Consider the following 25,634-nt stretch of genomic DNA (forward strand, 5'->3'; position numbering starts at 1 on the left):
CCCCGATTTTTTTCCCCCCTTCAGTTCGGACAAATTCCTCAAACGGCAACTAGAATAACATCGATAAAAAAAGTGACCTAAAAATGGGAAAAACACGGAATCTAAAATATGTGTACAGCAAGTAAAAAAAAAAAGAATTCAAAGTCATTGATATCGTGGCGCCACCTGAACGTAGCGACGGGACGAAACATTGCATCATTCTCAGCGTCTAAAGTGCCATCTATTTCTGTTTGAAATACGGGAAGGGAAAATTATAAAAAAAATATCCTAAAGGAAAAAGAAGAGAGAAGAGAAAAAAAAAACCCTTCAAATACTGCAGTCAGTGAGAGTTTTCATTACATGATCTTCAGTGTTCATCATTAGGAAGATAGAGACCGTTTTCAAGGATATCTTTGCTTCATTTGTTTTTCATTTTTTTATTTCTCTCTTGAGGAAACCGGCTGATTCGGAAGCCGCACTCGGGAGGAAAGATATCGAAACTTTCACCAGAGCGTCTATGAGAACGAGGTCTCGGCAAGGGATAACGGGTGTTGATCTTCAATCAGATTAAATCCTTATCTGTAGTGGAATCGTTGATTGACGTGAAAGAGACGCAAGTCTCTTCTCCTGTTGCCACCACAGCAAACTCTACCATAATCTCCCGATTCCGTCTGTCCCAGCAGCTGATTCCTCTTAATCGTCGCAACCTCGCTTCGATTCGAACACATCTGCAAGATCATCCGAAAAAAAAACAGGAAAAACCTTCTCGTTATCTCGCCAGAGAACGTAAAAACATTAGCCACACACACGTGTCGAGTCAACAATGTCATATAGAAATACGAACAAGGAACTAGTTTACAAGTACACCAAATACACTTGCAGTATATATTGATTTATCGACAGCTGAGTAGTCATACAACCGATCCAACCAAAGACATCGAATTACATTGCACGACAAAGCAAGAGGAGAGCTAGTTTTTCCGTAAGAAAATTTCTATTGCCATCGCATAATATCATCATGGGGAAGGCCGGAACCACGTCTCCAGTATCTTCTTTCCAACCTGAAACTAAGGATAAGCTGCTGGACATGAACAGCATTATCATCAAGCCAAAGAGTTCGTCACCTGTCAAGAAAAACCATCCCAACAGTGGTAATGCGAGCAACGCTTTCCAACCTCCGGATGGCGGTTGGGGTTGGGTCGTATGCCTGGCTTCGTTCATCACCAACGGCACCATCTTCGGTATCATGAACTGCTTCGGAGTTTTGTTCGTCAAATTAAAGGACAGGTTCGCCGACAGTCACGCCGAAACTGCTTTCGTCACATGTAAGTCGACATATAATTTCGATTAATTAAATTTGCATTATATTTAATTTTCTTTCATAAAAAAAATGTCATTAATATTTAAAAAATATATTTTCAGATTATTCTGGAATCAGTCGGTATCTTTGAGAGCATGTTTTTAGAGCGAATCTAGTAAAACATACAGTCGAATCCCGTTATAACGAACTTCAGGAAACCAAAGAAATTACTTCGTTATAACAAAATTTCGTAATAAAGGAATTGCAGGTTTTTGCATTGTTCCTATGTAAACTTATCTGGGGGAATAGAAAAATTATCTCTATGCAATATTAAGTTGATTGAAATTTGAACCAATGAAATTAAGGTGCAAATAACGCCTTCAGTTCGGAACCAAAAATAACTATAGAGTCTATATCTTTACTAGGACCGTTGGAGTTTGATCCACGTACGTATATGGATTTGCTATCGCAATTGCGTTTATTTGTAAAATTTATTATTTAAAACCGTTGAACCTGACTCCGGAACGAAGATGAGTACCTTAAAACAAAACAAAACATTGGCAAAACAAAAACTATATTAGTTGCAACTTATGTGTCAATTCCTCAAGCTTGGTGTGCCTGGCATTAAAAAAAGTTAATCTAAATAATATTAAAGCGTTAATGTATAATATATGCATCTGTTGGCCATAGGTAGGAATTTATGTAAATGAACGGATATGCAAAAACACGTGTTTTTCCACATTCTGCATGGCATTTTTCCGTAGGTTATCATCACAATACACAGTAGTACTTTGTTAATTCGAATTTTGGATAATTTGAACTTACGAACTCCCCTTGAGTTTTCTATCTAATTTAATGATAAAATTTCTTGGTTAATTCGAACTTTCTTCGAATTTTTTTGGATAATTTGAAGTTTGAGGGTGAAAAACCATGATTTTTGTATGAGCACACACACATACACAAATTTAGTTTAAAAAAAATTCTACAAGAAGCCAGACTTTGCTTTCTCGATCAAGTTGTTAAACAAGAAATTTTTAAAGACTAACAAAAATTTTTAAATTCTTTTTTTCGCTACTTTTATTTTGGTAATTTAATGCTCATTTTAGCATTATGGCATCCCACACAAACGTTTATTAAGAAGAAAGCAACAGTGACTCCGAAACATTGTTATGATGGAGTGCATTGAGACTATGTACCACTTAATACCGATTTATATTTTCAAACCTACTGATCGAGGTGCAACATTCAAAATCCGAATCTTTTTGTCGTCATTTAAGAGTACGGAAAGTTTAGATTGTAAACGTTAATGAAATAGTGCACATGTATATTCCTTTGATAGCGTGTGAATGATAAGCAAAATTTGGGAAACCAGTTTCATAACGAATGATAAGGAAGGTTTACGTAAATCAGGCTTTGAGAATGGTCAAGAAATTCTGCAGTGATGGTGATTCCAGAACATTCGAATAATGTAGCAGCTAAGATCAATTTTATTCTAATTATAAATTATTAAAATGTGAGAAACAGTTGCGTAACCACTAATAAAATTTTAATAATTGAAAATTATCATCCTATATGAATGTATGATGATCATTTTATAGTTCCAGGATGGATTAATCCGGATAATTCGAATTTTTTTTCCAGTAACTTTGGACTTCGAATTAACCAAGATCTACTGTAATAAATGGAATGCTTATGATATTATTTATCGATGTGTCACTAAGTGTAGGGGATATAAAATTGGCATGCTAGAAATGGAAAATGGGTTGCCAGTCACTAGTGTAGAAGTTCGTTATGAAGAAATGTTTCAGACTCTACTGCATACAATGCACTATTGTATTATAAATATTCTCTGTGCATGTGTCTGAGTTTTCATGAAGAAAAATATATATTATGAAATAGTTATAATTGAAGTTTAGAAACAACTCGGTAAAAAAATCGAACATTTGATAAAAACGAAGGAAAAAGAAGAGAAAAAATACATTTAGAAAGATTATGACTTTGAGAAAATCGAACATTATAAGTACAATATTGAAAACGGGTTTTTTTTTTCTATTCATAATTCAGTTTTTCCTCACATTGTATTTATTGTTATTTATTTCTCTGCTCTTTTTTCCCTTTTTATTCATAAAAGAATTAACAATACAATGCGCCGTAATTAAAAATATACATATTCCCTTCTTCAGTAAAAATACCACGCTTTTTACTTTAGTGATATGTTTTGCACGAAAACGCTATCGCAACTGTATAAATTCACTGAAAAGAAGAGAATAGTCAGACAACTCAACAAACATATTTATTATGAAATAGCAAAAAAATGCCGAAACAGTCTAATTTTTGTGCTTATTTTCATAATCACAAGTAATGCGCTCACTGTTTGACTCATGAAAAGTTTACAAAATATGATTCATCTTTAAATATATATCATTGGATTATCCCCGAATAAATAAATATTTACAAGATATACAGAAAACTGGATTGTATGTGAAGATGCTTATTTTTTGAGATGTTGATTTCTAACTTCTGTATATCTTGCATAAACAAGTGGAGAGCGACATCATGTAAAGAAATATTTGTCTACAAAAGCGAATACATCATCAGCAAATTCTCCATCTTAGACACTGTGTTTTATGGAGTAAAACAAATTTATCTATTTTCTCTCATAATCACGGCCGGACAAATCTCAGGTCACCATGGCAACTAAAAACTTGGTATTGGCGCTTAAAATTTTCTTTGTGTAGTTACTAAATTTTTTGCAGGCTGAGAGCAGGCCCGTCATTTGGGGGGGGGGGGGGGGGCGTTGCCCATATATACATACATTGAGTACATGTGCTTTGCCCCTCCCGTATAAAATGTTTGCCGCCCCCCCCCCCCCCCCTGGAAAAAGTTGAAATGACGGCCCTGGGTGAGAGCAGCACAAAATGTTTGGAATTTATAGCAGCATATCTGCTAACATGATAGGGTCACAATGCCCTGACAAAGTAAAAAAAAAGGCATTATTTTGTACCGTTTTCTTCGGGTAAAAATTTTTTTCGCAAATGGATTTTTTTGTGATTTGTCTAGCACTCATCTATACTAAACACAGGCGAACACAAAAGCAGGTTTTATTTGTTTAACCCCTTCCCCCCTTTAACCGAGATTGTGGTTTAGTTTTGCAGCAAAGAATCCCACTCCCACGCTAGGAAAAAAAGTTAAAAGCCCCTTTCCCCTAAGAGAAAATCCTGCTCACGCTAAAGATTATATTATCAATATTATATTATTACGCTATTATATTATCAATAATTATTTTATTATCAATAATTATGCAATCTTCAAGGCTTCCCTTCCCCCATCTTTTCTTTCTTTCTTTCATCAAATTTTCAATTTCCGTATCAAAAGAACTATTTAAATTGCATTGAGATAAATCAGTGTCATTTATTTTTATTGATAATGACACAAAACATTCATATTCCTGTAATCAAAAATCGATGAAACGGAATTCAATTTTCTCCGGGATAAATCAATATTTTTTAGGTTTTCACTATAAAATAATACTAATTTCTTAATATAAAATAATACTAATTTCTTAATATAAAATAATACTAATTTCTTAATATAAAATAATACTAATTTTTTAATACAAAATAATACTATTTTTTATTGTAAAATAATACTAATTTTTTAATACAAAATAATACTATTTTTTTATTGTAAAATAATACTAATTTTTTTTTTACTATAAATTTGCGGTAGAGTGACCAAGGAAAAATCAAATATATATCCGAATCAAGAAATTCAAAGAACTTTACCATGAGATCCTGTGCGGCCATGAATACAGATAAAATTCACTTTGCTTATATTGATTTGACGTGAGTGAGCTGCACACACAAATGCAAAAATGTCAGAAAATTGCTTGAATTTAGAAATTGAATTTTAGGGGAGGGGGAAAGACATGCCTAGATTGAAATTCCTGATTGCAGAATTTTTTCGAGAGAGTATAAAGATTCACAGTAGTGTTTGTGCCAACTTGAAAAAGTCTTAAATTGATACGAAAATTCTTCTTCTTATCAATTTTTCTCCCTTCAAATGCCTAAAACATGAAGTTTTTTAGAGGAATATTTTAAAGCTTTACACGTGGTAGTATAAGACGAATTAGGTTATTGAACTGATAATTTTTTTGTTTTTGTTTACATGTTCACAGAATTTAATTATGTTTGATGTCTGAAATCAGCAATTATTCAGATCCGTTTCATTTCTTATCACTGCATCAAAAATGCAATCATTAATTTCGCACTCTAAAACAGCTGTAGCCTTTTCTATTTGAATACAACACTGTTAAGAGTGCATAGCCAAAGACCATAAAAAATCATTCGGAATTATATAGATGGAATACACTCTGTTTACGCGATGCTCTTAATTGCTTTTATGCCTGGCATTTATATCGTTATTTTATGTTGATCATTAGGCACACAGTAATCGAGGCTGTGTGTTTCGTCAGATGAAAATGCGTTCATATTTCCTGTTGCTGCCCATTTCAAATCCATCATCAAATACCGAGGCTTGAGCAATACATCCCGAACGAATTACAAACGAACGTTCAATGATTGATGATACGAGCTTCAATAAAATAACAAGATTCCTTTTCGATATATATTATGTCATGTATCTTACGCTTCGAAGTTCAATGCGGATTCATAATGACATAAGAAAACGATATTATTGGTACGGCTCTATAGTTATATAGGGTGTTTCAGAAAGAACACCCTAACTTTGAAATGACTAAACTTGAAAAGGTGACAGAAAGATTCGTTTAAATAGGCAGGTCAGAAATTTCAATTACGCAAGTTTGTGAAATCGGTTGGAACTTTGACGAATAGATGAATGGCACCACTGGCTTGGATCAATGTCTTTTAAACAGTGGATGAAATTGTCTTGTTCGAAAAATCACTAAACAATTGTTTCGAAATGGTTGCCTTGCTTAGTGATCAATTGGCAAGAGTGAAGAAGTGGAGTTTGAAGCCACTTTCCTGCAATGTCTCTACGACAACTATTCAACCGAATATGCACCTCGTAAACATTACTCTGCGGAATTTCTAACGAATTACTACATGCAGAAACGGGTTGCGTGGGTGAAAATGCTTGGCCCTGATGTATACATGTTGTTAGAGTTATGCTTGTTTCGTGTTATACTGGTGCTGTCATCTGACCTCCATATTTGCAATATCTCTACTGAAATGGATGCGTATGGTTCACAAATGAATTGCTCAAACTGATACAGCGTTCGAGAACTCTAACTGCAAACAATTACTTTTTAATTTCTCCACAGAAAGATGTAGCGAAATGAAACGACTGTGGCATCATCTACAAGTTTCAATTGCAATCAAATTTGCAAACCAGTGTATTCAAAATTATCTATACGCACATAAACTATATATTTGAAATTCTTTTCTTTAACGATATTCTTCTTTTTTAGTGAAATGCTGTGGGTGCTCCTGTGAACATTTGATGAATACGATAATTTTTATCCGAATTGGCAACCAAACTTAGCCAAATTATTATTTAAAATTAAAATTTGGTTTCCATTATATAAACCGGGTGTTTTTGATTTCTCGCTCTGTCAGATATTTCATCTAAAAAATAACGAATGTAATTTAAAAACGAATTTCAAAGCTGTTCGATTCATCAAGCTTATCATCAGCAGCTGAGTTATATCAGGATTTATTTCAAGCAGAGAATCGTTTTCGTAATCTTTGACCACGAGTTTTCCGTTATACGACTTAGTTAACCTGCTGTAGATGTTTGGCAAAAAGTAATCCCCTTGACCGATCAGGGTAAATAAACATATTCACAGAAAGATTAGGATGGTATAGAGGTCGCATCTTGCTTCGACTCACTGGCATCTCGAAGTGGATCAGATTATGAGAAACTGGAAAGATTAATCTGCTTATAGTATCGGTTGAAGAAACCTTGAACAAAATGTTCATTGTCAGGTCGAAAGCTGAATTTACTTGCTTTTAATGCGGGATTTAGTCTTAGTCTCTACTAGTCTTTAGCAGAGAGAGAAGTAATAATTCCTTACAAATCTTTTTCGGCTCGAATTTCGTAAAATTACTCGTACAAATGAGACTCGTACAAAATCAATGTGAGCGTTTCGCGACATCGTTGCTATACTCTCATTTGTATTTTCTTTCCTCTGAAAATTGTTATTGTTTGTGCGGAGCAGCGTGTGTATACATTTACATGAAAACTCGTCAAGTTCCCTTAGAGACGCCATGTTTATGTTTCGTTCCCCTATAGTCTGTCTCAATTCATTCTATATCTATCCCTCTCTCTATACTTGTTTTCTTCATTTGCGCCATCGATTTCATCTGTTTCCCGATTAATCTGTCCTCCACTTTTGCACTCTATCTTTTTTCTCTTTCTATTTCCCTCTCACTCTATATCCTTCTCTCTCTCACTAACACAACCCCTAACTTCCCCCTCCCCAAATCTATTTCCCTCCCTATCCCTCCCTATCTATCTCTCTTATTAATTCTCTATCTCTTCATAAAGTCTCCCTCTCTGTATCTATATCCCGCTCTGTCACTGCACTCCATCTCTCAATTTCTCTTCATCTCTTCCTCTCTATCTCTCACTCTAACTAAATCCCTCTCTCTCATTAACTTTCACTCTATCTATCTATCCATCTATCTATCCATCTATCTATCTATTTCTTTCTTTTTCTTTCCCCCATCATTTTCCCTCTTTCTCTCTATTCTTTGTTCTTTCTCTTTCTTATGCTCTTACACTCTCTGTCTCCTTTTTTTCTTTTTGTCGTCCCTCCATTTGTTCTTTCACTTTCTCTTTGTCTTTCCTCTCTCACATTCTATATCTCTTTCTTTTCCCTCTCTTTCGTTTGTCTTTGTTGTCTCTTTGTACTTGTCATTTGTTTTTCCGCTCATTTCTTTTTCTTTTTTCCCTTCACTCTTAGTCTTGTTCTTACTTTACCCATTCTTTATTTTCCCCTCTCTTTCTGCCTGGATCTTTCGTTCCGGATTTCAGTCACTCTGTAAAAAATAAATAAGTTAATTTATAGCGCTATGATAATGGGTTAATATTAAACGTGAAAATTAATGAAGAAAAAGTAAAGAAAAGCTTTACTTTTTTCTCATAAGAATTATTAGGCTGGTCACTATTTATTTCCTTCATCTTTTTTTCTTTTTTATTCAGAAAATTACCCTTAACTCAGTTACATGCTTCTCTTTATTTATCAGAAAAAATAGAAATGTGCCTTCCTTTGTGTGAAAAAGTCGATAATTCAGAAGATGAAAATAATTATCACAGCATTTGTAGCACTTTGGTGGAGTGATACTTATTATTTCTAAATTGCTCGTAATGACGATGATGAAATGAGACGTAATATACGTTTCAACGGGTTTTTTTTAATCTTACACCCTTTAGAATTGCCAATCTGTCAACAAAAGAACATTGATAATTAAGTGCTTGAGACAAAAGTGAAGACAAAACGGCCTTCGCATTTGACTAATCGAAAGATCATATGCCATCCTTTATCACTTTCGTTTATGGGAATGAAACACAGGAAACATACTTAAGCTTTCTTACGCGAATTAAAAAAAACGAATAAGATAGACGAAAAATTCATGTAATTCTATAATCAAAATAAAGCATCTGGTACGGTATAAAATAAACTATCGCGGTGATGGTGATAAAGTTCAAGGGCACAAACACTCTTTTTTTCACCTTAATTGTTAATTGCAATTGTTTTTCGTGAAATATGATTGCCATACATCCTATTGAGAATGGGGGACTCCCAAAGTCATAAAACATTGGTATTAATAGTTCATATAAATATTTTTATTGTTCCTATTCGTTTATTGATTGTCATTGGATTATAACTCCAAAAATCAGCACAATGTAACTAAATTATGCACATAAAAATTATGAGCAATTTTCGAGAAAAAAGTACACTGGAATTTATGAATGAGAATCATAAGATGTTAAGTTAAGATTAAGTTTGATAATTTATTGTAACACTTCATATATATAATAATATCATTTTCTTTTTATTCTACTTTTATAATGTGGAAGATGAAGTATTACAATAAATTATCAAACGCTTATGATTCTCATTCATAAATTCCAGTGTACTTTTTTCTCGAAAATTGCATCTTTTTTGAGATATATATATATAACGATAATAATAAATAATTATTAAGTAAGAGTTTTATTTGGTAGATCAATTTTGCTCCGATTTAAAAAAATATGTTTTCTCAAACAATTGAGAAGTACATAACAAGTTATCCAATCTGGTACTTCAAAGTACCGTCAGTAAATAAGGGGGTTAAACAAAATACTTGGTTCAATCTTTTTTTAACAAATTCCGTGGCTCATTTTACCTAATTCTTTGCGATAAGAAGGATTCTCGCTATAACTTGAATTCACTGGCTTAATGATTGGTTCATCTGGTGAATTAGCTTTTATCCGTTTCAGACCACGGCGCCACAAATGTGTAAGTTGCTTTTTCTCATTTTAGATTTTTTTTTTTCTTTCGACTTCAGAGAGTTAAACCCTCAACTTAAAGGATTGTAAAAGTTTTGAGTTTAAAATATGATGAATATGAACTTTGGGGCTTTCATCAGAGGGCAGCACTCAAAGTTGAACTTTCTAGCATGAAAAACAAAAACAAAATAATAACTCTTCCGGTCCTCAGAGTTAGAGTTCTGTCATCCCCACCTTGTGTGAGCCTTGTGTATGTGTAGCCCTTGTGGGAGACATAGCCTACAATTCCGTGCCAATATTACAAACACTGAGGGGAAAGAAAATTTTTTTCAAAAATTTAAAGGAAAAAGCAAAACTAACTTCTCTTAGATATTTCAACGTTTCATTTTTTTTCGAGAATTAAAATTGTTGATTTTTATTTTAGATATCAGCCAAAATTTTCAACGCTCATGAGTTTTTTTCGGGCTCAAAATTAAACATGATCGTGCTCGATATTTTATTTAACACACTGAGGAGAGAAAGAACACGACAAAAACACAGAAACATCCGTTCAATTATCTTTGCCTAGCGGCGAGCACCGATTCAAGAGAGAGAGAGAGTGCGCATTTCCTCTAGTATAGGCAACGCAATCGTAACAGTAGGGGAAGGTGCAACGATTTTTCGTTAGAGCATACTGCAGAAAACTGCCGACTTCCCGTGTGTGTTCGAGCGATATCCGTCTCAAACTGTTCTGGGCACGAGTTCAATTTTCGATCAGTCGGAGGCGCACAATCCTCGAGTACACATACATGAGGGTGTGTATCCACCATCCCGACAAATGTCACGTGATCGTTGCACGAGGCCGAGAGATTCAAAAATAGCATAATGACGTTTCGACCGAGTTTCGGAAATGGGACAAGTTCATCTGGGATGGCGGTAGGTTTAAAAATTAGCATCGACTCCAGACAATGAAACATTGAGGCCGAAATAAAATTAACCCCTCCTCTCTTCCGCGTCATTGAAATAGCATCTCATGTTCGGAAATATGTAAACACTTATCAGGTTTGAACTATATTCTAAAAAGATAGGCGATGACACGATTCCGATATTATTAGGTTAATCGATCGTGTTGGACTTTCTTCGATGGATTAGACTCCATTACAGGCCCGTCCTTACTAGACGCGGGGCCAGGAGCATCTCAACAATTTCGGGGTACCAAAAATGTTAAAAACCCTTTTTGCCCTGATTTTATATATTTTGAGGGGAGGGGAATATCGACATCTATTATTTCAGGATATATAAGAATGCTGAGAAATAACCATACAGAAAATTTTGAACATGCAATTAACACAAAATAGTGCAAAAATTGATGAAAATTCAACATTGAAGGTAATTTTAAACTATAATGAGAGTAAGAATTCCCGAAACTTTTCCACTTTTGTAATTGCTAAATTGAAAATAATTGAAGGAAATAATTCCGAAATTAATGAAAATTCAGAATTAATGAACAAAATAAATTCAGGATTAACGAAGAAAATAAATTCAGAATTAATGGAGAAAATAAATTCAGAATTAATGGAGAAAATAAATTCAGAATTAATGGAGAAAATAAATTCAGAATTAATGAAGAAAATAATTCCAGAGTTAATGAAAATTGAAAATTAAAGAATTTGATAATTCCGCAATCGAAAATTGAGATAATTCAGAATTAATGGAAGAAATAATTTCAGAATCGGTGAAAGACCCCAGTAATTTACCGTGAGTGCGGGTCCCAGTGCGACCGAACCTGTCGCACACCCGTAAAGCGGCAACATCTATAGCAGAAGGCCTCCGCGAGAAGCTCGTAATGCCACTGAAGAAGGTCATCTCACATATAGCCATTGGATATACTACAAAAAAGGGTAAAGATGGCGCATGCGTCGGCCTGCTATATCCAATGGCTATAGGTGAGATGACCTTGTTCAGTGACGTCAAGAGCATTTTGTAGAGGCCATCTGCTATAGATGGTGTTTTCTAATAGCTGTTCTGTTCCATTAGCATGAACCACCGTTACGCTGAGCAAGCTGTAAATTTCAATGTAGGAAAAAAATAAAACATTTGTATAACTTCTAAGTATAAAAAAAGGCCCAAATGCACAATCTTTCCTCCAAAGATGAGCGTTCTAGCTAGTAATGGTACAAATGCTCGTTTGAAACCGTAATTGTATTGTGAGTTGAATGAAATAACTGTCAATTTTTTCGAGCTTATGATTGACGGGTGAACATAAGGAAAATTTAAATCTCTTTCCTTGTATAACAATCAAGGGGGGAAAAAAGGAATACATACCAAAAATAACTTATTCTCACGGATTACATTAAATTTCATTTCTCTGTAAAATTGCACCCTGAATACATTTCTTTTTTCTTTTTTTTTCGTGTTCTCTGATTACTTTCATGTGAAGTTGCACACTGATTATACCGCGTGGGAACCCGAAACTGAACTGAAAATTATTGCAATGTTGCTCTAAGAGAATCTGTGTTATATTCTCATCATAAACGCATTGAACAGGAAGTTTCGGCGTTTAAAATGTACGTGTGCATGAAATTGGGTTCAGAATGAAGCCATTAATGATCCATAATTAAGTGATAATTGAAGAATGTGTTTCCGTGAATTGATTGCTGTCTCCTATGTGAAGGTCATTCTTCATTCATTAATAATCATTTCCGTTGAAATTCTTCTAGTCTAATGTTATTGGCAGCAATTAGGTAAGATGCCTAAATCTGTGAATTCGGTCAGTTTTGCGTTACATTGGATATTGAGTGATAATTTCCTAGAAAGATGCTTATATACTTAAATTTTTTCTTTCCAATCAGGCATTTAGGTCGTGGTACTGTTTATTACTTTCTTTTTTTTTTTTGGAGGGGGGGGGGGGGAAACTAAATGAACGCTCCTCCCTGACATGCTCTTTGTTTCCTGGTTTACGCCCCGGCACTCAAACCATTTGAAGATTCTCTATTATGCAAACTTCTTCCCTGCAAAAAATATATTTCATTATGGCTGAATATTTAAATACCGTGATTTTGTTAAAATGGATTCATCTATCCATTTTGAGTAAAATATGGCGCATGAGTTCTCACGTTACACAGCAGATATATCAATCTTGAGAACTCACTCACTCACCTGCCGGAATCCCCTGCAATTTGAGTTGTGTATATTTGTAAATAATTATGGTTTTTTTTTTCTATTTCCTTTTGTAAACTCTGTATGTGTTGCAAGTGTTTTTTTTTTTTACTTTTTGCTTTTTTTTATGTATGTAATTTTTTTTATGCACATCAAAAATAAAGTTCTCCTACACCGTCCAATCCCTTAACTGAAACAATGGCTAAAATTGACGAATGTCTAGAGAGCCTGGGTGATGTACGGTTTAAAAGTAAAAAGCAGCCTATATGAACTAATTGCATCAATATATAAGGTGATTATAACTAATTTACGTTCCAATTTTAAAATGGTCTGAAAATAAGAACTAGCGTTTCTTATTTGGCATTTTCTCGTTAGTTTTTGTGAGAAAAATCCAATTTTGTTGAATACATAAATGCAAATAGCAAAAGAATTTGCCCCCGGGGGTGGGACCGTTGGTGTTTGATTACGGCGAGAAGCTATAAAAAATTAATAAACATTTAATAAGTTTTTAGTGTGTGATATTATTAAATGTTTTATATGATCTTTGTATTTTGATTTTAACTGAAATCTCAGAATAGTATTACAAAACAACAGATCGGGTGTTTGTTTCTGTACTGTTACTACGCAAATTTACAAAATTTAGGCCACTGGTACTCAAAGTATGCGTCGCGAATCCTAGAGGCGTCACTAAACTTTGTTAGATGAGCTGGCGATATTGATGTGTCGCTGTTAAATGCTTTGAAATGGTTCTTTTCTTGACTATTCTTGGGAGCCACGGGTAGAGTCTCCCCCCCCCCCCCAAGGTGCGGCTGACAGGGTTCCAGCCCGGGAGCCTAGGACGATTCTTACCATTTTTTGCTTTTTCACACTATAACTTCACCGTAGAGAGGCCTGTGAAAAGTCTTGTCTGGAGTTCCATGAAAGATCATAGCCTAGGGGCCCTGCTGCAGGAGGATGGGGGAGAGGCCATGGCCTAGTAAAAGTTTCAGAGCCGTTAATTTAAGCAATTGAACGTACACATGCAATGTGTGTTGACTCTTCTCTCCTTCCCACAGCGGCAGATTTTGCAACTTATTTATTTCTCCTTCACCAAATAAAATTCCATTGCCTCACAAGTTTCGACCAAAAACTTCAAAACATTCTGACCTGTAGTTCTTCTTCAGACCATTTTGAAAACGGAAATTTAATTACATAATCAACCTGCCCAGCCAGATGCAATAAATTTTGGCAATTCCGACTAACTAAAACTTAGCGCTCGTCATACTTTAGTCTGCGAAGACATGCGATTGTCAAGGCTAGCTCGTCGACACCGCGAAGGATTCGAGTACGTGCTTCGACTCTTGAACATCAAAGAATCAACAAACTTTCGATCCACCTTTTCCTTTCTCTCTCTCTTCTTCGTAATTCAAGTTATCAACTAATACACATAACACTCCCAAAAGAAGAGAGAGCAAGGAAAATAAACACGTTCACCTTGTGTAATTATCAAATAAAAAGCAAAGGCGGCAGAACACTGAAAATATACAAAAAAACATTGGCTGTTTTCATGGTTGTTTACTCACATTCTGAAATACTACGTTGTTGATTTCCTTGGTACACACACACACACACACACATATTTTTGCTCAACTCTTATTTGACTTTATTTTTCGACTCGTTTACGAATACTCTACCTTGGCTGTTCCACTCGCGCCAGGATCCGAGTAATTGCGCATTCGTCAATTTCGTAACTCAAATATGCAATTAGAAATATATTACGTATTATTTAGTGTCTGTTATTGCATTTAAGGGATTGTTTGTTCCTTTTGCCAGAACAAAAGGGTCACATTGGAGCTGTAGAATTAAAGAGACGCATTAAAAATTTTATCGACTTTTATTTTTTATAAGACCTCTAAACATAATTTGTTATTTACTCGAAGTTGTAGACGTCCCGATCGTATTTCAAACAAATATCCAGGTTGCCCCAAAAATGTTTTTGGGGAGTTGTTTATACCGTGTTTCAAGTTTTAGAGCAACAACGAATGAAATGAAAGTTTCAATTATTGATATAACAGTTTACGAGTTCATTTTTTAGCACTTCGACAAGTTTAAATGACAGCTAAGAAGAAATCTTTCATACTCTAATTCAGGGTTTTCTAAAATGAGCGATATCAACTCTTGGGGAAGGAGGGAGAGTGATGCAACGGTGTAAGGGGGCAATAAAATGTATATATATAAATATAAATGTATATATAATTCAGGATCCTATGGGCTGGCTTAGGGCGTGATGAGAAAAAAAAATGGATGGGGGGGGGGAGGCTGGTAGAGCAAAGAAGTTTGAGAATCTGCTCTTGAGTTATTAATCGAGAAATAAAAAATTTTATGAAACGTAAATAACAGCAGGAACACAAGGATTACGTTGTTGATTGACAGTTGATATTGAACAGACATTGAAAGTCAACAACCAAATTACTTGATAATGGAGAGTCAACAACTATACAATATATGAATCTCTCTCACTACCAACTAAATGTGCTCACAGTCATTGAATGGATTTGTTATCATTGATCACACTTTTTTTCAAACCGAGTCGTTCACAGGCAATTCGCTACCGATTGAGTTGTGCTGGAAGTGTGCATGTGTAGCAGTCTGATTGCGTGGCTAGTATTGTGCGTGAACTTTAGTGCTGCCACCTATTTTTCAAACTATTAGTGAAACATAATATTTTGTATTTTCACCGTTTTAGATTCTGTTGCTCTCTGTGATTAGACTTTTTCAGGCTTGATCGACTCACATTCTCCTCGAAGTTGGGAACGAATGGGAACCACAGGAAACCAACTACAGCTGACCACCGCCGTGCCGTCGATGGAGTTCGAACCCTGGTCCTCGCGATGCAAATCTGTCACAATGACCACACAGCAACTTATCGTTGTTTACTGTCAGAGGAACAAAGAAACTAGTCAGTTGTGAAAACGATCTTATACTCTCACATTCGATCGATCGAATCAGAAAAGTATTGAAAATCCAGTCATTATTGAGTCTTTGCAGACAGAGGAAAGCAAGTTTCGACAAGAGTTCTGTCAAGTTTGCGTTATTGTACATGCCAGTAGGTGCTGCCATCCAACTTTAAATTTGACTCCTAGAGCAAAAAAAACGTGCCTCGTGTTTCAGTTTAAGAAATCTGGCAGTTCCTGTCTTCTATCTCCCTCTCTCTGATATTCCACTCCTTAATTATTCAGAGAAGGTGGAGGTTGATAAAACTGATTGGATCGTGGCTTTTATTTTTTGGTTTCACAGCCTTTTCTACACTTTCTTGAATTCACCAGTTTCTGTGCAATCTCCAGATGAATTTATAACGTATTTGAGCTTGTGATATGAAACGAGCTTGATCTCAATCGATATGACAAGTGTATTTTCGTTGATCTCCTGAGAAATCGATCAATCGATTAGACAATCGTACTGCATACTAGTAAATACCTTCTCGAGAGAGAGTATAAAAATAACCTTCTTTTATCTACATAAAGGAATTATTAAACCATAATAATGACAGTGAACTCTCATCCCTCCCCTCTCCTTCGACCATTAAAATAATGAATGGATGTTAAGACGATGAGTTTCTGATGAAGGCGTTCTGGTCCCGGCAAGTTATTATCTTCGAGGTAATTAGATAAAATCTAGTGAGTCATTTCTACGGAATTCATCTTGGGAAAACGGGCAGTTGGTTGTTCAAGGGAAAGGGGTGTGTGTGTGCGAATCATATCCGAGGTTTCTGTCCCTCGAATAGCTAACTGATCGAGTGGTTTCTGGTGGACAACGCCCCTTTCACTTAATTGATGCACGTATGCATGCACACATTCATGCCGCATACTCGGAAGTCTTCTCGATCTAATGGTGATCACGTGTTCCTAAATATAGTTCCAATGTCCCCGAGCTATGTTACAAAGATGAAACTATTATAATGAGGACGTTGTCTATGGAAAACGAGGAAAATGTTAGCTTGCAACGTAAGAAATACGTCAACTGTCGAGCAACAATGTTCCACGAATTCTTGTCACAGAGGAAAAGTCGCTTGAGATAACCGATGGACTCGAAACAATGGATGCAATCGTTATCCGATGTAATACTCGCTACAGAAACTATTTACATACGTGGTAATACCGCTTTTTCCCGCGTATAATCCTCTTTCTTAGGACGTATTATAGACCGCCATGTATTATTCGGATTTATTTTCTAAAAGACAAATAAAATGACCATAAATAATTCCCACAAAATAATTTTCTTGAAGTGTAACAGACGATGCACAGATGTGAGAAGAATCGAAAAATTTTCTGTGTGAAAACGTAACCAATCCCTTTTAATTCCTTGACATTTTATTGCTACAGAGTTGGCGAAGTCTCCTATATGAAAAAAAGTCTCTAAACCGAGCGCTGGTAGACATTCAACGCCTTACATAAACTAAAAAATTCAGGCATCCGCCATTTTCATTTCAGATTATGAAAAACAGATGGCAACACCATCAGAACACGATACATTACATGTATAACTCTGGCAACATAAATACGTTAGGGCCACAAATACCGGCATGTATCGATTTCCCAGAAAATCCGCAGAGGAATGTGTACGAGGTACGTGTCCAATAATGTATTTATAGATGGTAGAAACTAGAAACTTGCATGCGCTGATTATAGTAAAAAAATTACGGTAATTTCATAATCAACGATACGTTTTCTTTTTTTTAATTTGAAGATGTCACTGTTTTCCTATTTATACGAAGGTTTTAACTGCTGGCTGGTGCGAAGATGAATTCAGAAAAGGAATTTCAACTACCTCGACCATCCTCCCCCTCATGTCGAGCGGGTGCGCTAGGCCACTACGCTACAGAGGCAGTTGAATTTCCAGTCCTGAATCCATCTTCGCATCAGTCAGCTATTAAAATTTTCGTATGAATAGTGACAAAAATTATCAGTAATTTACTGAGTTAGGTCTGACTTTCTTTCTTTCAAACCGAGCACAACTCAGGTCCACTGCCATGGGCAATTTACCACCGAATGAGTTGCGCCGGAGGTGTGAGCGTGTGTACCTAACAGTCTGAGTGCATTTATAGTATTGTGACTGATTTTTTCAGTGCTACCATCTATATTTCAAATGTAAAGGGAGTAAAGTGTGGTGATTTAATATTTATACTATTGTAGGCCTGTTGCTCTCTATGGCGAGACTTTTTAACGGGGAGTTAGACATAACTGTGCATGTCCAATCCCGCATAGCACATAAGCTTTAAGGATAGAGGTTCGTTGTTTCTGTCGCGTAGTGGTCTCGCGCGCTCGTCCAGCAAGCGAGAGGCTTATAGACATGCGACTGGAAAAATCCTCTTTTTTAAATCATATATGACATTCCTTCTATATATATATATATATATACACATATATATGTTCCTGAATATTTCATAAATAATTATGAAAGTTGTGAATACGCGAATTATACGATGGCATTTTATCCTCAAAGTAGCAAATGCAGTATTCACATGACCGGATTATACGCAGGAAATTATGGTAATTCGGGAAAAAAAAATGTATAGGTAGATGTTGTCTACTTTCATCAGCAGACTTGAGCTGGAGATGCGCGTTGTTGTTCCTTCAATTGCTTCTTTGCTCTAAATTTAATTGAAACTATACAAAAGTTCATTTGAAATTATATTAACTAACCTGATTTAAAAGGTTAGTGAATCATTTAAAATTTTTTTAAGTTTTAATAATTTCAGTCTGTTATTCTTGAATGTGTTATAAAGTTTATTCTTTAAATCAATCAGGGAGAGATTCTATGAAATTTTAAGCGTCAAGCTTTAAACTGAGCCATCATGGCAACAACTCATCTCAACGATATATAAAAAAATTAATGCACGGAATGTACTGTAGAAAAGGAGAAGAAAAAAGACGGGTACCAAGTGCACTTTTTCACCTTTATCTGTTTTCCTTGGATATTTTGAAACGAAAAGTTGTTTACCTTCCTTGCATATCATATTCACGGCGTCAAGGTTAACGCTATATATATACATATATATATATATATATATATATATATACATACATACATACATATTTTGTTTTATTCTTTTTTTTTCCGTGGATAGAAGATATTTATATATTTTCTGTTGATTATATGCATAAGTATATCATTATGTAATTCGTTTCCAACCTGCTTCCGTAGACGGAAATAAATTAGTTAGGCCAAATGTTTGGTCAATGCCACTCTATATACTACGTGAATTTTTTTTCTCTCTCCTATTAGACAACATCAATCTTATTTTTGAAATTTGATATAAAAATAGTACAACTAGTGACATTGACCAAAACTTTGGGCCAAAGAGGCTAGATTTCGTTGATTGAGAATTCAATTAACAGTGAGTAGTAAGAAATGCATGCTTTACTTTCATATTTACCAAACATATTTACTTTTTGATATTAATTTCATATCAACTTGAATACGTTGCTTGGAAGAAAGCAAATCATTTTTCAAATCCATATTGCTGATGTTACGATAAAAGCCCGAATGGCGGCCAATCCTAGGTACATACCTCTAAAACTTGAAATTCGCCGAAGCATTATTACTAGTTGGCCGTTTATGCAACTCGTTAACATTCCTCGGGAGAATCTCCAACAAATTGTATATGCCGGAATGTGTGTTCTGGTCTTATTTGGGGGCCCTAACGTATTGATGTTGTCAGAGTTATGATTTTTTCGTGTTCTAGTGGTGCTGCCATCTAGGGAAACAGAGGTAAAAATCTCTCTCGAAAAATACTCGTGAACGTTCTAATTTTGGGCCTGTACACAACCGATTAGCGAAACCGGCGGAGCCCCTTTTCTTTTATTCAGTGATCGTATGTGTTTCTTATGGATTTTTTATTAATTAATTCTCAGCCATTTCTACTCAATACTAAACACGTCGATAAATTAATATTATTCATTGATTTTGTGTTAATTATAATTACTTATTGATTATAATTCTATGCATGACTGAACCTACGTGTTATGAAAAAATAATAATTATTATTAATTAATAATAAACATATTACTACTTAACTGTACATGCACCTCGAACACATTACTCTGCGAAATTTCCAACGAACTGTTAAATGCCAGAATGTGCGTTATGAGTGTACGTGTAGCCTTAACAATGCTGTCGCACTTGTGCTTGTTTCGTGTTTTTGTCGACTGCCTCTACATGTCTTCTGTCTTCCATATTTTGAACTGAAGATTGCTATGTAAGTATCGTGTTGATAAACTGCCTGCTCTCTACTGAATGACTTTTTTTAAAGATATTTAAAAACGTTTCCATTTTGGGCTTTTACCAGATCTCTTCGGTAAATTCTAGATTTTCCCGGTAAAACCTAGGATTTGCCAGCCTTCGGGCTTATGCAGTGACCCGATATTACGCTCACGAATTTCCCCGAAAAAAAATTATGGGAACACGGAACATTGCATAACATACATTTATGAACTGCATTTTGATATGCATTACAAAAAAAAGTTATAATTTTTTTCTTTTATAGAATAATTAAAATAGGGTAGAAACTTGAAAATTTAAGGGTGAATTTCCAGATGATTCCACACATTTCACTGATTACTATTTCAGTTTCCGCTATTCTCACGTGTCCAATTAAGGGATGCACTTTTAGCACTAATTCAAAATATCTGTTTGATCATCTTTGGGTTTTGAGAGAAAGGTCGATCAGATCGTTATTTTCCTTTGATTATAAAAGAAAAAGTGGGTGCAATAGAAAATTTATTAGTTTACGGAAATAAAAAATCTATTTTTTTCCCAATTATAAACAAGACTTTTGAACTTTTCCGGAAGAAACGCCACCGTCTGAGATTCTTTTGTAATTACTGACCCATATATTGATTTCGGATATCTATCTCAGTGGTGCAAAATATTTTTATGAGAAAAGAAAAAAGGGATGTGAGACAGGCTTTGCCAACTGATTATTTGTTGCCTGATAACGTTCGATATGAAATATAATTAAGAGTTCAACGACTTTCTGTCAGACTGGTGCTTAGTAAAGGGATTTCTCTATAATCATTTAAAATATGACAAAAAAAATATGACTAATTAAAAGATCTGATATTTATTCATTGAAATAAATTCTTTTTCTAATGATAACATTCACTCTGGAAGTAGTAAAAGTAGAATTAATTATAAAACGCATGATTATCATCTGTAAACCATTATTTTTGTTCGGAATTTATGATAATTGATAATACTTATTTATTATTGCCATATTACAGAAACTAAATTTTTTCTGTCATAGTATAAATATATTCTTCGATACTTCCCCCATTAATATCATAACAGTTTTATGTATCCGTGTCATTCTAAGTAATCATAAATTGCTTTTATTTCCACTGTTGTTAGTATGTATACGAGCTGTTTCATCGACAGGAAGTGAAAAAAAAATGAAAATTTTATGTTTTATTCTAAAATAAAGTATTAAAAAAATGTCAATAGATTTGAAACTGAGTTGTTATACATTTTCATTCCTATGAAGTGATTTTTTCGCAGAAATATTTAAAAAAAACCAATGTTCACGTGACCCGAATCAGAAAAATATCAAAAAAAGAAATTTACGCCTCTCTCTCTATTGCAGCAAAAGAAATTTGCCACTTAACATTTGAATGCAAATCCACCGTAGATTGATATTCTTGTCTTTTACTTCATTTTTTATGATCACTGTATTAATACATATAGAGAATTTGTCATTTTAATACGTTAAAAACTGGAAAATCTATAGAACCTTAATCCTTGAATATGATTCAATCATTGATATTTAGAACTTCAAGCCTTGAATTCTCATTCGAATGTTACGGCGTGAATTTCTTTTGGTTTAAAAGAGAAAACGGAATTTTTGATAAATCGAATTTTGTCACGCGAGGATCCACACAAATATTTTATTTTTATAGTTTCCCATATAATCACCTGTGTGTGACGAGAGAAATTTTTATACAACGATTTCTCTCTTTCTACTACATTTGAAGAAATATAAAATTATTAATAGAAATAGAAGTAAATAGTGTGTGTGGAAGTGGGTGTGACTTTTTTTGAAATTGTGCAGTTTTTTTGCTTAAAAACACTGAAATACCTTTTTTATCAGTCTTTAATATTCACTGAAACATCTTGATAAAAAAGAGTACGTGACAGAGTACTGTATGTGACAGACAATACTGTAGTTGAAATTTAGTCAACGACTTCATGCTCGTAAGCATAGATTTGCCAGCAGTGGCTTATACTATTGCAGTGAAGAATTTGCTTTCTATTCAAACATTTTCTGCAAATTCTGAGAAAAACGTCTGGTTTCACCATGGGAAAAAAGATGACTGGAATTCGCAAAATTGCGAAATTTGTTCCAAGTGTTCAGATTCACAAGGGATATACTACTATATACTACGAGAAAGCTTCATCTGAATGGATAATAAGCGATAGTGATCAATGTGTCTGTCGTCATCTCCTACTTCAAGAATTTTCAGATGGTTGAAGAAGATGGAAAAATAAAATCGATGTTGCAGATATTTCCACTTTTCTTTCTTTCTTTTCCACTGATCGAAATCTCAGTTTCTTCATTCCTTCAAGTGTCATCAGGTGTCTGAAGTGCGAGAAGAAAAAGAAGAAACTGTGGTCAATGACGGATAAAGTCCACTAATAGATAAATAACATTTTCCAAATAGAAGACTTGTTTATTTTATTCGCATGGAAGGTTATAAATAAATATTGCCAAAAAATAAATAAAAAATAAAATGCGAAGGATTTTTTTTTTCACGCGGAACTCAGTAGATTTTGGACGAAAAAAAGAAAAAAAAACTGTTATACTCTATATTTGTTTAGGATTCCTCTAATATTTTGGGAAATGAAGATCTACTTTGTTTAATACTTTGTTACTACTGAGTTTACGGGCACATAACGCACGTTAACAGAACAGAGAATAATCAATTAGATGGTAACTTCGTAAACCTTCCCTTCATGCCAGAAGCACAAATGCAAAGATTTTCCCTTTTTTCTTATCCGCTGGTTGGAAACTTTATTTTGCTAAGTTTTGCCTAAAACGTGAATGTTTATCGCTATTGAAACACATGTTACAAAACATTTTAGGAAAATAACTTCCATAAAAAAAGATGGGTAGATGGGTAACATTCAAACATTATTTTTCACTGACGTTATTTTTTTTCCCAAGGACATTACACATTCGTGCTTCTGGCATGAGGGGGAACGATATGTACCAAGGGGTTTAGTTGATGAAAAAGATTGAGCATGGAATCGAACTAAAAGATACTATACAAAGGGTTTTAACAGCTGGCTATCTTCGCATCAGTCAGCTGTTAAAACATTCTTTATGGATAGCGGAGAGTGACATCATCCTCGGATAAAAGATAATAATTTAAAAAAAAATTGTAGTAAATCTATAGAAATTCACATTGTACCGGTGAAAAATACCATCCGCGGTCTGTTCCGGTGTCCATCAGGGACTGATATCACCAACTGCGGAAACATTGATCGAATTTTTTTTCAGAAGGTTTCCAGAATTAATCTAGAAAGTTTTTCAATCACAACTTACAAGAGCATCCCTCCATTAAGCACTAGGGAACCGAAGACCCTCTTCGCTACACCGAAATTGACTATTAAATTCTATTATAAATTTCTCATTTATTGTGAAACACATCTCGTGGACCACTAGCAACCTCTTACTGAACACATTATGGAAATCACTAGTCTAGACAGACGCCTTTAACCGTTGACACAGCGTGGACAACATTTGACATTTTATCGAGGAGGCTCCTGGACCAATAAGCTATACTACACACGTTATCGAGCTCAACGGAACACAGGTTGACCGGTGTTGAACACACGGGCAATGCGTTCAAGACCGCTGCTCTAGACTAACCCTCGATCAAAATAGCTTTTGCATTGGAACACTAAAACTTGAAGGGAAAAAAATTAACGTCATTATTGAAAAGTATCATTATACCAGATTTTTCGAAAAACAAACAAAACAAAGACTTCACATTCCGTTGCCATGACCCTCATAATTGCTTTGTCACAGGCACCCTTCCCCGTCAAAGTCGAGCTCTGGGTAAGGAATTATGATTTCCATAGATGAATTGGGTGTGGTTGGTCTATTGAAAAAAGTTGGTCGAGGGAATCTTTGCTTCAACCAGTTGTCGAAACCTTCGTAGTGATAGCGAAGAGTGGCATCATCTTCAAATGGGTTATTGTCTCTTATATAGATACAAAGCAGAAAACAGAATATAAAATATTTAATACAAATTATGGAAAATGTAAATGAAATACTATGTATGAAATGCGTATTTATACATTGGCATAATCTTACAACACATACTATTTTCGTTTACAGCATGGGTAGGCTCCGTCTCAATCGGTATGACGTTCCTGTTGTCCCCAGTTGCCAGCATACTCACTGACAAGTTTGGCATTAGGCGGACCGCATTCCTGGGAGGATTTCTGGCCACCATGGGTATGCTCATCAGTTCCTTCGTGACCAGTCTGGAGCTCATGTACATTACGTACGGCGTCCTCTTGGGTTCCGGGGCGTCGCTGGCCTACACGCCGTCCCTAGTGATATTGGGCCACTACTTCCGCCGCAGAGTCGGACTCGTGAACGGCATCGTCACTGCTGGCAGCTCGGTCTTCACTATGGTCATGCCTCTGCTACTTAGTCACCTTCTGGAAGAGATTGATCTGGACACAACGTTGCAGGCGAGTAACAAAACGTACCCCTTCAATAACGTCGATTTAACATGCTATTTGATTTAGCAATGGAAGCCTTTTGTGTAATCATCTCTTTCATTTTTCAATTTCATACTTTTTAGATTTTGGCAGCGATGATGTCGTCTTTGATGCTTTGTGCTTTAACGTTCCGCCCACTTCTCGTACAACACCAAAGAATAACTGATTCCGATGAGAGTTTCTCTGAAGATAATCCAGAACAAGGGGTAAATGATCAATTACACCATTAACTTGTGGCGCTGCTTGTCTTGTGCAAATACAAGAAGACACTAGAAACTAATCGATATGTTGCCTAATGTTTGAATTGGACAAAAATATTGCATCTTATTTTGAGAATTTTTTTATGAAATTCGTCCCATTTTTTATTTTTCAGAAATGTTCAAGGTTTTGCTCCTCGATGCTAGATACGTCGATATGGAGGAATAAGAAATATCTCTTGTGGGTTTTTGCCATACCAACTGCTCTGTTCGGGTACTTCGTTCCATATGTCCACTTGGTACGTATGGTTCAGGCAGCATAAGACGCAGTATTTCATATACGATTTCGTATGAATGTTCGTTTTAGCGAATTAATTAATACGAGGAAACTAAGGGAAAAGAAAATTCTTTCTCACTATCCACCTAACTCGTGTCTGTACATTGTACATTCGTGGCCCCATTGGGAATAGAATTAGAACTCCAAATACCTCTAGGCACTTTTTGTGGCATCTTAAAGTGCCACGAAATCGTTGCTGGAAATCAATGTCATTATTATTGTTTAAAATGTAAAATTAAGCCTCTCAAAGAGGACTAGTACGCGTCAAACTGGTTATTCAAAGAGGCTGAGGTGAAAAAGATAGAAAAATTCTGAAACAGGGCAATTGAAAGATGCAGAGGTGAACGCAGGGTGGGGGGGGGGGGGGGGCATGAACCTCCCATCAAAAATTTAAAATATTTTTAAATATGGTAGCAAAAACAAAAAAAAAACTAAAATA

General features: G+C 35.1%; 1 protein-coding gene across 1 annotated transcript in view; it reads left to right on the plus strand.

The window, feature by feature from the left end:
* The first annotated feature begins 269 nt into the window (after positions 1-269).
* LOC149076529 (monocarboxylate transporter 10-like) overlaps positions 270-25,634 on the plus strand; it is a 33,764-nt gene continuing 8,399 nt past the window's right edge. Inside the window, exons 1-4 of the mRNA XM_089244112.1 lie at positions 270-1,304; positions 24,270-24,631; positions 24,745-24,867; positions 25,035-25,157. Coding sequence (XP_089100238.1) covers positions 998-1,304; positions 24,270-24,631; positions 24,745-24,867; positions 25,035-25,157 — 915 coding nt within the window. The 5' untranslated portion in view covers positions 270-997. The remainder of the gene's footprint in view (positions 1,305-24,269; positions 24,632-24,744; positions 24,868-25,034; positions 25,158-25,634) is intronic.

Source organism: Pholcus phalangioides, unplaced genomic scaffold (assembly GCF_987345545.1).
Source record: "Pholcus phalangioides strain wild (caught in Gottingen) unplaced genomic scaffold, Ppha-v1.0 ptg000015l_1, whole genome shotgun sequence".
NCBI classification, from domain to species: domain Eukaryota; kingdom Metazoa; phylum Arthropoda; class Arachnida; order Araneae; family Pholcidae; genus Pholcus; species Pholcus phalangioides.